This window comes from Electrona antarctica, assembly GCF_951216825.1.
Source record: "Electrona antarctica genome assembly, chromosome: 22".
NCBI lineage: Eukaryota > Metazoa > Chordata > Actinopteri > Myctophiformes > Myctophidae > Electrona > Electrona antarctica.
This window is the reverse complement of record NC_136805.1, coordinates 8,031,765-8,047,632: the sequence shown is the minus strand read 5'-3', so window position 1 is coordinate 8,047,632 and position 15,868 is coordinate 8,031,765. Positions and strand designations below refer to the sequence as shown.

The following is a 15,868-nucleotide window of genomic DNA, read 5'->3' as shown; positions in this document are numbered from 1 at the left end:
GGGTACGTGCAGTTAATGCATTGCAGAGAATACTAGAAGTCAAAAGCCTTTGAATGCTTGCAGTCCAATGCCATGTGCAAAGCACTTGGCAAAGTTCTGTGTATAACCTATGTCTACGGATATGATCTTAAAGAATAAAAAGAAAGTTGTGCATGGCATGCTTACACTGGCGTGTGTGTGTGTGTGTGTGTGTGTGTGTGTGTGTGTGTGTGTGTGTGTGTGTGTGTGTGTGTGTGTGTGTGTGTGTGTGTGTGTGTGTGTGTGTGTGTGTGTGTGTGTGTGTGTGTGTGTGTGTGTGTGTGTGTGTGTGTGTGTGTGTGTGTGTGTGTGTGTGTGTGTGTATTTTTACTTATTTTTTACTTATCGCAAATATATTTATTAGTAGCTTGTATGAAAGTGTTACAGGTGTGTCTGCTTTGATTTAATTCTCAAACTATAAAAAAGATGTCTCATGTCTGTTGTCAGCTGACCTGTACTATACCCACTGCACCTCTCTTTCAATCTCTCCTCTCTCGCTCCACCTTTCTCCCTCGCCCCGCCCACTCTCGCCGCCAGGTGGAACAAATGCAGTACAAAGACGCTCGCATCAAGCTGATGAACGAGATCCTGAATGGCATCAAGGTGCTGAAGCTGTACGCCTGGGAGAACTCCTTCAAGGACAAGGTGCTGGCCATCCGGGAGAAGGAGCTCACCGTGCTGCGCAAGACGGCCTACCTGGGAGCGCTCTCCACCATGGCCTGGACCAGCGCACCCTTCCTGGTATGTTCAGTCCAACCCTACCTAACCCTACCTGGGAGCCCTCTCCACCATGGCCTGGACCAGGTACCTTCCTGGTACACAGACGCTAAAATTGCACACTTGAATTGTGCTGTTACATTACAATGGTATCATACAACACCGTATTCTTTTTTTACCACAGTTTTAAAATGTTCCCCACAAAACTCCCCAGAATGATATGTGTAGTGTCAGTGTGAGGAGATTCCACATCACCTTATGCCACATTGCCAGCATTTAACAGGTTAACTGCTGACAATTTACGGCCGTCTTTTAGGCTAGACTGCCTAAGTTTAAAGTTACCTTTGAACAGCCACTGCATCGACCGCTGAGTTGCTTGTCATGAAAGTCCACTTTAAAACGGTGTAATCGCTTGTTGTAGTGTTGAAACATATTCCATAGCGGTGATCACAACAGACTGGATGGGGCCGCTACTAAGGCAGCTTTCCCATTGTAAACAATAGGGACTCAATTTCCCATAATAGAAGATTTATTTTTAATTTAACCGTTTATTTCTGGATAAACTGCAACAGGAAGTCTTGGCAAACAGCCGCTGTGTAGAGAAGGCCATCTGCCGGGCTCGCCATATCGTAGGAAAACGATGCTATTGCTAGCGACGTGCTTCTAGCAATGCGTTTCGCTGTGATAGCCAGTGTTGTTTTCGTCGACTAAAACTAAGACGAAAATTATTCGTCGACTACCTTTTTCCACTGACAAAAACTAAATGGAAACTAAATGAAAACTAAGGTGTGATGACTAAAACTAAGACTAAATATACTGACAATTTAGTCAACAAATAAAAACTAGACTAAAATGTTAGGAAGGGACTAGTGGACAAGAGATCCAGTATAAGTCATTTTACACTTGGTTGCATGCTGAAAATAGCCGATCTACAAGCTCACAACGCGTCGCAGCGCGACGCGTTGTGAGCTTGTAGATCGGCTATTTTCAGCAAATGTAAAATCAGCCATTATGACGGCATCAAGGCCTGCCAAAACACATTTTAGTCGACTAAATCAACTGTAGATTTAGTCGACTAAAATCTCATGACATTTAGTCGACTAAAACTAAACTAACATTAACACATTCCAGGTGACTAAAATGTGACTAAAACTAAGTGAAAACTATTCAAGAGACTATGACTAAAACTAAAATAGAAATTTGATGCCAAAAACAACACTGGTGATAGCCCCATTAGTGTAATAAATGCTGCATTTATATAGCGCTTTTATCCAAAGCGCTTTACGTAGATGTGCATTACATTCACCCATTCATTCATACACAATTACACATTCATACACTGATAGCAGAGGAAACCATGCAAGGCACCAAACCTGAACATCAGGAGCAATTAGGGGAGCAGAGTCATGCTCAAGGTCACTTCGACACTAACTCTGGGGGAGCCCAGGATCCAACTGGGAACCTCACGGTTTTCCCTTCCGGCCACCCCTGAGCCACTGCTGCCCGGATAATGTACAATACTGGCACCTTCTCCAAAGTTTATCTAGGTTACTGCCGTCTGTACAGCTGTACCGCAGAGATTTACGAGTGTCTTTTTTTTTTCTTTCTTTTTTTCCATGTGCTCTCAGGTTGCTATGACGACGTTCGCTGTGTATGTGACTGTGGATGAAAATAACAGACTGGATGCAGACAAGGCCTTTGTCTCCCTCTCTCTCTTCAACATCCTCAGGTTCCCTCTCAGCATGCTGCCACTGGTCATCAGCAGCATTGTGCAGGTAGGAACCGTCTACTCTACTCTACTCTACTCTACTGGAGGTGGCTTTTAAACTTTTCGTGCTCCGTTATGAGCTCGTAGGAAGATTTCAATTAAGATTGTTTTTTAAATTAAATTGAAAATGCAAGGTTTTCTATAATGACTTTCCCAAAATAGGGACGCCAGTTTGAAAATGGTTAATAAAATGCATTTCTATCAGGGTATAGAATTTGCCTCTACATTGGGGAAATGAGTGAAATGAATGAGTGCACTCAAAGTACTGATAGAATAAAATTGGAAATAATTCATAACTTTTTCCAGCTGTGTATGTTGCAATAATGTGTGGTTGTCACAAAATCCCAAGGCACACCTGCAGCTCACGGCAAACCAGTGTTCCTCTGCACACTGTTTAGGAACCACTGCTGTACTGTACTGTACTGTACTGTACTGTACTGTACTGTACTGTACTGTACTGTACTGTACTGTACTGTACTGTACTGTGCGCTAGTTTTTTATTCCTAGGATAGCTCAGGTTTAGGAGCGCTCGTTTTACTACTCTTTTACTACCGCAGATTTTTTAATAGTTTTTGGATTAAGGTTGGTGAGGGGTACGTTAATAGTTTTTGGATTAAGGTTGGTGAGGGGTGCGTTGCTCCCCTGCTTGCGGTTATGTTTAGGTTAGAGTTAGAGATAGGGTTAGTACTAGTCATAGAGTACTAGTAGGCATAAACACTTGTGTGCGGTCCAAAACACAGCCCAGCGCTTCCTACTCCACTGACAACCAATCACAGCGCTCCAAATTCCCTCCCATCATAGGAATAAAAAACTTGCGTACTGTACTGTACTGTACTGTACTGTACTGTACTCTATTCTACTTTTTTGTTTCCTTTGACCCACTCGTATTCTCTCCACTCTTGTCCCCAAACGTCTCTTCTCTTCCCCAAACGCTCATACTCCTAAGATGTATTATCTTCAGAGTATGAGCTGTTACCCTCTGGTAGACGCAGAGTATGAGCTGTTACCCTCTGGTAGACGCTACAGAGCTGTTACCCTCTGGTAGACGCTACAGAGCTGTTACCCTCTGGTAGACGCTACAGAGCTGTTACCCTCTGGTAGACGCTACAGAGCTGTTACCCTCTGGTAGATGCTACAGAGCTGTTACCCTCTGGTAGACGCTACAGAGCTGTTACCCTCTGGTAGACGCTACAGAGCTGTTACCCTCTGGTAGACGCTACAGAGCGTGTCGTTGCAAGAGCAACCGCTTCAAACTTTATTTTCTTCCCACTTCAATTGTCCTACTAAACAAGTTCTACAAAATAGTTCTTAGTGGGGAAGGGACTTATCGACCTTCATCAGTTACTTAATGCACTTATACCTGTGATACTATAAACTGTGAATACTCTAGTACTTGTATAGTATACCTCCTCTGATTGCATTTTTGCACTGATCTCTTGTGATACTCTGTGATACTGTACTTGTACATTGCTGCTATTGTGTATTGTCTGTCTGTTTTAAGAAGCGTTATGTACTACTGCACTTTTGCCCAAGACAAATCTCCCCTCGTGGGACAATAAAGTATATCTCATCTCATCTACTCCACTCCCCTCCATTCTACCGTTTTGCCCACGCCCACATCATTCATCATTCACTCTGTGTTTACTCTGCCCTGTCAGACCAGCGTCTCTCTGAAGCGTATCCAGAATTTCCTGAGTCACGATGAGTTGGACCCTGACTCGGTGGACAGGAAGAACACGCCTACAGGTGAAAAATAAAGCATGGCCGCTCGGTGGCGCGCCATGAGCTTGTAGATCTGCTGTTTTTCAATAGCTAAAGTATAACATAGTGCTTAAAACACCAAAAGGGGTTCCCGCCCAAAATGGGTTAAAACACCAAAAGGGGTTCCCGCCCCAAAATGGGTTAAAACACCAAAAGGGGTTCCCGCCCCAAAATGGGTTAAAACACCAAAAGGGGTTCCCGCCCAAAATGGGTTAAAACACCAAAAGGGGTTCCCGCCCAAAATGGCTTGACGTTACACATGTTCCTGTGCCCATGCAGCAGTGCGTACACGATCCCAACCGACTAGGAAGGTCGTTGTGGCGCCGTGCCAACATTAAAGGATGTGCATTGTTATTGTCTCAATTCGGCGCCATTTCCTGCAATGGAAATACCACTTGTTACTGCTTGAGTTCTTAGAATAGAAGGTTTTAGAAATTAGTCATCAACTTCACACTTGTACCCGTCACCTTGTGGCTGAATGCCCATCCCGAGGACCCCCTCTAAAACGAGTTGATACAACTCAAGGGGCTATCCTCTAAAGAAATACAATTTCAATATATATTTGTACAAGAATCGCTTTATTTTGTCACATCACATTACAAGTAAGGTGGGTGAAATACTGTACTTTGTTGTGCAGGCACTCATTGCAGTTACAGGGGATGGTGACAACAATTAGAGCTACACGGCTGCAGCCATATTTCGGCGCTGCCCTCGGCTTTCTTGCATCAGAAAAAGAAAAGAAGAAAAAGAAGGATAGGGGGGGGGGGGGGGGGGGGAGGCAGAGTTGGGGTGGGGGGATGGACAGAGAGGGAGGGGGGGGAGGGGGCATACATCACATCATATTACACTTTTCATTGTATCGTGCAGGTACATAATGTTCTTGGGTGGGGGGGGAGGGCGTGCTTGTAGGTCTGGGCAACAGTCAAAAAAAAAACACTACCCTCACGCCACCCTTCAGGTTGGAGGGGCTGCGTGCGCGTAAGAACAGCAGCGGGTAGGGGTTGGGGAGGGGCGGGTAGGGGTTGGGGAGGGGCGGGTAAAGGCGGCGTGTGGTGTAGAGTGTGTGTGAAGTGTATTGTAAAGTTCATGTTTATGTTTAAGAGTGATGGGGGTTTGAGTTTGCACGAGTTTATAAATGCTCATTTTCCATTAGCTCTTTGGTCGTCGCCAGTGCCAAAGCGGTGTGCTGATAAAAAAAAAAAAAATGATTTACTTTTTGTTGTCCAACAGATTATGCTGTCACCGTTGTCAATGGAAAATTCACCTGGGGTAAAGACGATCCTCCATTTCTACACAAGTATGTTTCAAAATGTTCATTCGCTAAACACGGATCACTGACTCCGTGGTTAGGTCTGTTGCTTTATGCTGTACCTGCACATGCTGTACCATGCAGTGGTGGAAAGTAACTAAGTACTTTTACTTAAGTACTGTACTTAAGTACAATTTTGAGGTATTTGTACTTTACTTGAGTACGTCCAATTTCCAGTACTTTTACTTCTACTCCACTACATCTCAGAGCCAAAATTTGTACTTTTACTTCACTACAATTATTTGAAAACTTTAGTTACTAGTTACTTTGGCGATTTAAATTTTGATTAGAAAACATACATGAACCACTTCAACCCTATACATTTCGGCCATTTGAAAATAGCCGATCTACAAGCTCACAATGCGTCGCAACGCGACGCATTGTGAGCTTGTAGATCTGCTATTTTCAAAAGATTGTGTACACAGTTTGAACTTGTGAAATGGGACATTCTGCAATATGAATACTTTTACTTTTAGTACTTTAAGTACATTTTGATGCCGATACTTTTGTACTTTTACTCAAGTACATTTTCAATTCCGTACTTTTACTTGTAACGAAGTAGTTCTAAATTGTAGTATTGGTACTTTTACTTAAGTAAAACAATTGAGTACTTTTTCCACCACTGGTACCATGTATGCTGTACCTGCTTTATGCTGTACCTGCGGATCACTGACTCTTTGGCATGTGGTTAGGTCTGTTGCTTTATGCTGTACCTGTGGATCACTGACTCTTTGGCATGTGGTTAGGTCTGTTGCTTTATGCTGTACCTGTGGATCACTGACTCTTTGGCATGTGGTTAGGTCTGTTGCTTTATGCTGTACCTGCGGATCACTGACTCTTTGGCATGTGGTTAGGTCTGTTGCTTTATGCTGTACCTGTGGATCACTGACTCTTTGGCATGTGGTTAGGTCTGTTGCTTTATGCTGTACCTGTGGATCACTGACTCTTTGGCATGTGGTTAGGTCTGTTGCTTTATGCTGTACCTGTGGATCACTGACTCTTTGGCATGTGGTTAGGTCTGTTGCTTTATGCTGTACCTGTGGATCACTGACTCTTTGGCATGTGGTTAGGTCTGTTGCTACTAATCCTACCATGACGACGTGATACCATAACATGTTCTGTGTTTTCATGCCTGAGCCTGCTGATTTTAACCCATTCTGACCTGAGATCAGATTCTAAAAATGTTCTTCTACATCCTGACAGTTTTCTGAAAAAGCTATGTTTCTATGTCAGTCGTTAAATAGCAGACCTACAAGCTCATAGCGCGCCACTCGGTGGCGCGCTATGAGCTTGTAGGTCTGCTATTTTTCAATAGCTAAAGTATAACATAGTGCTTAACCCATTTTGACCTGAGATCAGATTCTAAAAATGTCTTCTACATCCTGACAGTTTTCTGAAAAAGCTACGTTTCTATGTCAGTCGTTCTTCGATTTTTCAAAAATAGCAGACCCACAAGCTCGTAGCGCGCCACTCGGTGGCGCGCGATGAGCTTGTAGATCTGCTATTTTTCAATAGCTAAAGCATAACATAATGCTAACACCAAAAGGGGTTCCCGCCCAAAATGGGATAAAAGTGTTGCATACTACTTTACAGTGCCTCAGATTTGTACTAGTAACCTGCAACTGTAGCTGTAAATGGTCCTATGGTAAACGCTAACATCTCTTTTACTTTTATACTTTACTTTATTTGAACGGGACGTTAAAGCACATTCAATATATGTTCGTGAACACAGTCAGCTGAACGTGATCTCATGTAAACGTGCCGGATTTAGCTTGGAGCTCATTTCCGTCCGTAGTCCCCACATATAAGACAATACAGTACACACATACAATTAAATACATAAAGCAAAAAGCTAAATTACTGCTAGCTATCAAACATAACAATACAATACCTAAATAAAAGCCTAATAAAATAATTCCTCAAAATAAAATAAAATCTGGTATCTACTTTAAAGATCAGAGTTTAAACATTATCGATGTTCACATGTCTGTGACATCTTTAAAACATTGAATTGTTTTAGTTGTGTGTTAAAGGTACATTGGGATGGGGCTTTCCCAGGCCTTAGACTGACTGCGGCGGTCTGTGACATCGTAGGCCGCCTCTGATGGACAGGACGTTCTGTCCATCGTAGGCCGCCTCTGATGGACAGGACGTTCTGTCCAAAAGGCGTCTGCCTATGATGGACCTCACAGTCCCTGTCTCTCTTCTTGTGAATACATTCTTGCACTGGAGGAGCCAATCAATGACATGTGAACACTCGTATACAAACAACAGACTTTTCAAAGCTTTAAGAATGATACAAAAACGTAGTGGCTCTCTTTTAAGCCTTTTCTACTTGCCGCTGTTCTCCCCTTCCCCAGTCTCAATCTGATGGTGCCCCAGGGCTCCCTGCTGGCTGTGGTGGGCCATGTGGGCTGTGGGAAGTCCTCGCTGGTTTCTGCCCTGCTGGGGGAAATGGAGAAATTGGAGGGCGAGATCTCCATTCGGGTAAGCGCTCACCTGACATCCGAGACTGCAGGATCTGCACATGCAAAGTAACTTGGCTGGTCCTTCTGGCATCCTCACATTGCCTTTCAGTTCACATTTTATGTTCACATTTATCTTTGAGCGCTCCGCAGTCCACACTGCTCCAATGACTGGCTTCGTGTGTCCCTATGTGCGTACAGTATGTGTGTCCGTTTGGAGTAGGAACAGCTGCAATACTGCTGGGCACTGTTGAGCATTTAATTATTTTTTTTTATTATTAAAAAATATAATAATAATATACACAGTATATTTATTTTGCTTGCACCAGAGCTTGTCTCCAAAGGCACACACATTATGGTGTGATTTTTCTTTGCTGTTTACCCTAATTCTTAAGATTTATTTTTTAAATCTGGAGAATGTGAAATACAGGTGTGGTTCATGTGTCTTAAAAGTCACATTACGTTCCAGTTCCTAAAATAATAACCTCCTCCTCTCCATCTCCAGGGTTCGGTGGCGTACGTGCCCCAGCAGGCCTGGATCCAGAATGCCACTCTGAGGGACAACATTCTGTTTGGGAAGGCTTACAACGAGCAGAAGTATCGCTGCGTCTTGGAGGCCTGCGCCCTGACCCCTGACCTGGAAGTCCTACCTGGAGGAGACATGACGGAGATAGGAGAGAAGGTGCTAATTGGGATGGGTCTAAAGATGACTTTTTACTCTTTCTTTGTTTTCAGCCATCATTATCACAGTTTTTCACCGGTTTACCTATATGTTGCTGTTGGGCAGAAACCTTGTATGTCCATAGTTCAACTTTGTATGTTTTTTCATGACGTATAGGGATAGTTCACTGACATCGATTACTCGCCTCATGGAGCTTTGAATTCAGAGCTTTTTGTAGTTTAGTTTTTGTCGCATTCCTAAGCCAATAGCCTCGGTACCAGGCTTTCATTTTCGTCGGCGCAAAAAATGAAAGCCTGGAGGAACGCATTGGCCGCTCTGGGCTAGAAGTCGGAGTCAACCCTTCCGGGTGGGCGTCGCTCCAAATGATGTGACGTAGCGCTGCACTAGGGGGGGAGAGGAGGGGCCGGGGGTGACGGACAAGATCACAAACACTCTTTAATGTTTGTGTTAGGACAAAGTTTGTGTTTACACGCACACTAAGAGCTGGACATAGGAGTCAAAAATAAGTAATTGTTTTGGATGAACTATACATTTAATGCCCTACACTCCATCCTGTCTACAAGTGTCGCACAAAAGTAGTGAAAACAGCCGATCTACAAGCTCACAACGCGAGAGCACGCGTTGTGAGCTTGTGCTGTAGATCGACCATTTTCACAAACGAATAATAAAACCGTGACGAATTGTGATTGTCTCTTTTATCCCCCAGGGCATCAACCTGTCGGGAGGCCAGAGACAGAGGGTGAGCCTGGCCAGAGCTCTGTACAGCGAGGCTGACGTCTATCTGCTTGACGACCCTCTCTCGGCCGTCGACGCCCACGTGGCCAAACATATCTTTGACAACCTCATTGGTCCCGAAGGGGCACTGCAGGGCAAGGTGAGGAGAGCAGATAAGTCTTACCCTCCTCACCCCTAACCCAATTAAACTCCACGTCATCCTGTCACTGTGCTTCCTGGAGCCGGAATTATGACAACCAGAGTTTTCCGGGAGGGAGAGCGTGTGTGCGAATATGCGCGCGTGTGTGTGTGTGTGTGTGTGTGTGTGCGTCCATTCAACCTTTGTTTATTTTCTCGGAATGTGGGCAGAGCCGGGGTAGCCCTCATTTTCAATGATGCCGAGATTACAGTAGGCATAATAAAACAGAGGAGGAGGAACGGCAGGAACGGCAGGAGGAAACAAGTTGGGTGTCTGACAGAGACTAGTCGTAGGTTTGTTTCACAGTGAACATGTGGTGTCAGTAGCACTGATGATACTAAATAGACACGCGTCTTCAAGGTTCAAGGTTTCTTTATTTTGTCTCCCGAAGGAGAAATTTGTCTTGGACCCCAAGGACATACAGCATACAATACAATACAATACAATACAATACAATACAATACAATACAATACAATACAATACAATACAATACAATACAATACAATACAATACAATACAATACAATACAATACAATACAACAAAGGCACACAGTGACCCGTACAACATTAAAATACCACACACTACCATACCTAGTGCAAAAGAGGGGAAGAACTCTGTTAAGGAGTGTGATTGACAGAGGGACAGAGGAATGCTTGTACCTATTATACTTGCACGTATGGACGTCTTAAATTAAAGACAACATTTTTGCATAAATCTCAGCATGTGCACTGTTTGTTTCAAGGCCCAGAGACATTGGCGGGCTGTTATCTCTACTTATGGCCTCTTAACGTAAAGGCCTATCAGTTGACTGGAGTCCCTCAGGGCTCACAACACAACAACGCCTTGTAGATCTGCTATTTTCACAGAATGTTCTCCCCAGGGTAGGGAAACTAGGGTTCTATTTCATACCTACTGACCGCCAGAGGGCGGTGTTTTCAACACCTGGATATACATCCCGCGCACGCGCAGAGGTCGAATATTAATACCAACAATGTCACTCGTGACCCCCTGTGGGCGTGAGCTACCGATATAGGTGCCCAGTTCACAGGGTTCATCCTCTTTCATCTTTAGAATGTTCTCCCCAGGGTAGGGAAACTAGGGTTTCATGTATTCAACGTAAAGGCCTATGTGCATAGTTGACTGGAGTCCCTCAGGGCTCACAACACAATAACGCCTTCTAGATCTGCTATTATCACAGAATGTTCTCCCCAGGGTAAGGATACTAGGGTTTCATGTACTCAAGTTTGTTCTCTAGTCTATACCGATGCGCCCACGACCACTTATGACGTCCAAGAGATTACCACCAGCACACTATTATACAGTGAATTTCATATAGCTTAGACTAGAGACTTGGATAGATAGATTGGGGGCTCTGTGATGGCCTTAGTGGTTAAGATATATATATATATATATATATATATATATATATATATATATATATATATATATATATATATATGCATGAATAACTTATAGAAAAACTATATTTATTGGATAGGTGGGGACTGGTGAGTCAATGGAGGGTATTGCAACTCTAGATTCATACCATTATTAAAAAAAATCTAGAGTTGGAAATTGCAGCTAGGTCCATGTGTGGTCCAGCCCTAAATGCATATTCTAATAAAACAACTTAATACTTCCTAAGGATAATATGACATATATATATATATATATATTAGAGACCTGCGGATTTAGCCGCGGATGGTGTGGTTAATATAAATGGGATGATATAATTAATGCGGTTGGATAACGGGTGAGTTGGGTTATGAGTTATGCCATCATATATTTCCATTGTGGTGTCCCAAGCCAGTAGAGACCGGCGGATTTATCCGCGGTTGCCGCGGGTAACCGCGGTTGGCGGATGGTGCGGTTAATACAAATAGGATGATGCGGTTGGATAGCGGGCGAATAATGAATTTGCGGTTGCGGGTGACAAAAAACTTAATCCGCAGGTCTCTTATATATGTGTGTGTGTGTGTGTGTGTGTGTGTGTGTGTGTGTGTGTGTGTGTGTGTGTGTGTGTGTGTGTGTGTGTGTGTGTGTGTGTGTGTGTGTGTGTGTGTGTGTGTGTGTGTGTGTGTGTGTGTGTGTGTGTGTGTGTGTGTGTGTGTGTGTGTGTGTGTGTGTGTGTGTGTGTGTGTGTGTGTGTGTGTGTGTGTGCATGTGCGTGGAGTACTTAAGTACAGTTGTCTCCTGTGGTTTCCCTGCAGACTCGCATCCTGGTGACGCACGGCATCAGCTTCCTGCCACAGGTGGACAACATCATGGTGATGGTGGAGGGCAGGGTCTCAGAGATGGGCTCCTACCAGGAGCTGCTCCAGCAGAACGGAGCCTTCGCCGAGTTCCTCCGGAACTACGCCCTGGAGGACATCGTCGAGGAGGACGAGGCCACGGGTATATTATTATTATCCATATGCTCTTTATCTCGGGTTTTGTATGTGCGTAGCGCACCACTCGGTGGCACGCTACGAGCTTGTAGATCTGCTATTTTTCAATAGCTAAAGCATAACATGATGCTAACACCAAAAGGGGTTCCCGCCCAGAATGGGTTAATCTCCCATCATCAGCCCTTATCAAGACCCATGCAATGCAGCCAGTATGGACATTTCCTACATTTTGACGTTTGTTGTCAGCCGTTGTCCGACTAACCCTAAGCTTAACCTCAGTCTTAACCGGCCACAGCGCAGTTTCGGCGGCAGTAGTTTCTCTTCTGCGTTTCCTAGTCGCCTACTCGCGGTAGGCAGTATTTAGGAAATGTCCATATTGCTCCATTGCATGGTCTGATAAGGAACATATTGGTTGATAACATTAGAAGTGGGTGACCTGGAAGTTATGCGGGGAACGCCTACTGAGTGGCAAAAAAGTGCTTTCTGGCCTTGACAGCCCATACTTCCAAAAGTCCTATCTGATTACATTAAACTACGTTAAACTCACTTTGACACTCGATTTTCTTTTACACATGCGCATACGTACCTTCAATACTTGGAAGTTTGTATTTAAGTTGTAATAGCAAATGAGTTGTACTCAAAATAACAAGTAGGTCATGTTTTTTACAGTGGATTTCATTGAAGACGAAGACGAGTTCCACGATGACACCCTTAGTAACCATGCAGACATGGTGGACAATGAACCGGCCTTCAATGAAGAAAAGAGAAAGTTTATAAGGTACTGGGCTTTAAAAAAAATCACACCTGTGTGAACTGAGTGGTGCAACTCCCTTCTCCCCCTGCCTCTCTCTCTCTGTAATTAGCAGGCAACAGTGCAACACTATATCTCTCTTTCTCTGTTTCTGGCACAACAGCGCCACTTTTGCCCCTACTGGTACTCTAAACATTGGGACATAGTCACATAGTCCAACACATAGTCACATAGGTTAGGACATAGCTGTTCCTTGGAGTGGTTGCACCACTCAAAAAATCAGATTATGGCGCTGTTTTATTTATGTATTTATTTATAGCTGTCTGCAAGTACCAAAGGTGTTGTTTTATTGGGAATTCAGAAATTGCTGGACCAAAGAGGATGACTAGTAGAGGTTCTTGTGCACTTCATCTAAGCACATGAAGAAAGGCTGACTCTAGGGTCTGACTCTAGGGTCTGACTCTAGGGTCTGACTCTAGGGTCTGACTCTACCCTAGGGTCTGACTCTAGGGTCTGACTCTAGGGTCTGACTCTAGGGTCTGACTCTATAGGGTCTGACTCTATAGGGTCTGACTCTATAGGGTCTGACTCTATAGGGTCTGACTCTAGGGTCTGACTCTAGGGGCTGACTCTAGGGGCTGACTCTAGGGGCTGACTCTAGGGTCTGGGTCTGACTCTAGGGTCTGACTCTAGGGTCTGACTCTAGGGTCTGACTCTAGGGTCTGACTCTAGACTCTAGGGTCTGACTCTAGACTCTAGGGTCTGACTCTAGGGTCTGACTCTATAGGGTCTGACTCTATAGGGTCTGACTCTATAGGGTCTGACTCTAGGGTCTGACTCTAGGGTCTGACTCTAGGGTCTGACTCTAGGGTCTGACTCTAGGGTCTGGGTCTGACTCTAGGGTCTGACTCTAGGGTCTGACTCTAGGGTCTGGGTCTGACTCTATAGGGTCTGACTCTAGGGTCTGACTCTAGGGTCTGACTCTAGGGTCTGACTCTAGGGTCTGGGTCTGACTCTAGGGTCTGACTCTAGGGTCTGACTCTAGGGTCTGACTCTAGGGTCTGACTCTAGGGTCTGACTCTAGGGTCTGGGTCTGACTCTAGGGTCTGACTCTAGGGTCTGACTCTAGGGTCTGGGTCTGACTCTATAGGGTCTGACTCTAGGGTCTGACTCTAGGGTCTGACTCTAGGGTCTGACTCTAGGGTCTGGGTCTGACTCTAGGGTCTGACTCTAGGGTCTGACTCTAGGGTCTGACTCTAGGGTCTGACTCTACCCTAGGGTCTGACTCTAGGGTCTGACTCTAGGGTCTGACTCTAGGGTCTGACTCTAGGGTCTGACTCTGACTCTAGGGTCTGACTCTAGGGTCTGACTCTAGGGTCTGACTCTATAGGGTCTGACTCTATAGGGTCTGACTCTATAGGGTCTGACTCTAGGGTCTGACTCTAGGGGCTGACTCTAGGGGCTGACTCTAGGGTCTGGGTCTGACTCTAGGGTCTGACTCTAGGGTCTGACTCTAGGGTCTGACTCTAGACTCTAGGGTCTGACTCTAGACTCTAGGGTCTGACTCTAGGGTCTGACTCTAGGGTCTGACTCTAGGGTCTGACTCTAGGGTCTGGGTCTGACTCTAGGGTCTGACTCTAGGGTCTGACTCTAGGGTCTGGGTCTGACTCTATAGGGTCTGACTCTAGGGTCTGACTCTAGGGTCTGACTCTAGGGTCTGACTCTAGGGTCTGGGTCTGACTCTAGGGTCTGACTCTAGGGTCTGACTCTAGGGTCTGACTCTAGGGTCTGACTCTAGGGTCTGACTCTAGCATGAAAAGAAACAAAACCATGTATTTTTGCCTCCTCTCGTTACAGGCAGATCAGCATCATTTCAGCGGACCAAGAGAACCCCAGAAGCCGCTCTGTGAGGAAGCACACATGCAGCATGAAGAAACCCTCCGAGCCTCAAGCTGAGAAGAAGCCCAAGGCGGAGAAGTCCAACAAACTGATCCAGGCGGAGACCGCAGAGACCGGTCGGGTCAGTGCTCCCTCTCTCTCGCTCTCTCTCTCTCTCTCCCTCTCCCTCTCTCTCTCTCTCTCTCTCTCTCTCTCTCTCTCTCTCTCTCTCTCTCTCTCTCTCTCTCTCTCTCAATTCAATTTCAATTGCAAAAGGCTTTATTGGCATGATAAATATGTTCTACATTGCCAAAGCATACATACAACAAAACAAAAGTCAACATTGTGCACACAGAGACAACTCTCTGCGCACACAGAGACAACAACAAACATCCCAACAATAATGAACAACAAGCAATACAGTAACAATGAAAATAAATTAACAAACAGAAACATAACAGCAACTTAATGACCCTGTTCAGACAGATATACTCTCTCTCTCTCTCTCTCTCTCACTGCCAAAACTGTTTCTCCTCTAATCCTCTCTTCATTCCCGGACATTAGTGGAGTTCATAATCTTACCTACTGTATTTACTTTAGGCCTGGAGGCAGTGCATGACTAAAGGATTAAAAGGGTTTATCTATGGCCATCTACAGTATGCTGTAAGATTAGCTTGACATTTCTAACATTGCAAACATATCCCCTGCTATGATTCTGATCTCAGACTGGCCTCAGATCTGCTTGTTCACCTGTTGGTGAAGAGTGCAGTTTACATAAACCCATTTTGACCTGAGATCAGATTCTAAAAATGTCTTCTACATCCTGACAGTTTTCTGAAAAAGCTATGTTTCTAAGTCAGTCGTTCTTCGATTTTTCAAAAATAGCAGACCTACAAGCTCGTAGCGCGCCACTCGGTGGCGCGCTATAAGCTTGTAGATCTGCTATTTTTCAATAGCTAAAGCATAACATAATGCTAACACCAAAAGGGGTTCCCGCCCAAAATGGGTTAAACATGACTTGACTGTAATCTAACCTATTCAAGGCAAGCACTTGGAGGAATCGGAAGAAACATTTGGCATAACACGCTGACACTATCTTTGAAAGTTCAGGAACTACTGTTTTATATGCATTTGAAATTCAATAAAAAGGTTACTTTTCAGGATTCCAATTAAAAAATAGCAACAAAAAAAATCAGGTTTTCAATTCAAATATAGCA

At 44.5% G+C, this 15,868-nt stretch overlaps 1 protein-coding gene across 5 annotated transcripts in view; it reads left to right on the top strand.

The window, feature by feature from the left end:
* abcc3 (ATP-binding cassette, sub-family C (CFTR/MRP), member 3) overlaps positions 1-15,868 on the top strand; it is a 64,843-nt gene that overhangs the window by 30,810 nt on the left and 18,165 nt on the right. For all 5 annotated transcript variants that reach the window (XR_013788876.1, XM_079493302.1, XM_079493300.1 and 2 more), the window contains exons 12-21: positions 556-759; positions 2,364-2,510; positions 4,162-4,249; positions 5,495-5,561; positions 7,934-8,060; positions 8,544-8,720; positions 9,427-9,594; positions 11,846-12,029; positions 12,692-12,800; positions 14,631-14,793. Coding sequence is in view for 4 of the 5 variants with exons in the window: in XM_079493302.1 (XP_079349428.1) it covers positions 556-759; positions 2,364-2,510; positions 4,162-4,249; positions 5,495-5,561; positions 7,934-8,060; positions 8,544-8,720; positions 9,427-9,594; positions 11,846-12,029; positions 12,692-12,800; positions 14,631-14,793 (1,434 nt within the window). In the remaining variant the exon portion in view is untranslated. The remainder of the gene's footprint in view (positions 1-555; positions 760-2,363; positions 2,511-4,161; positions 4,250-5,494; positions 5,562-7,933; positions 8,061-8,543; positions 8,721-9,426; positions 9,595-11,845; positions 12,030-12,691; positions 12,801-14,630; positions 14,794-15,868) is intronic.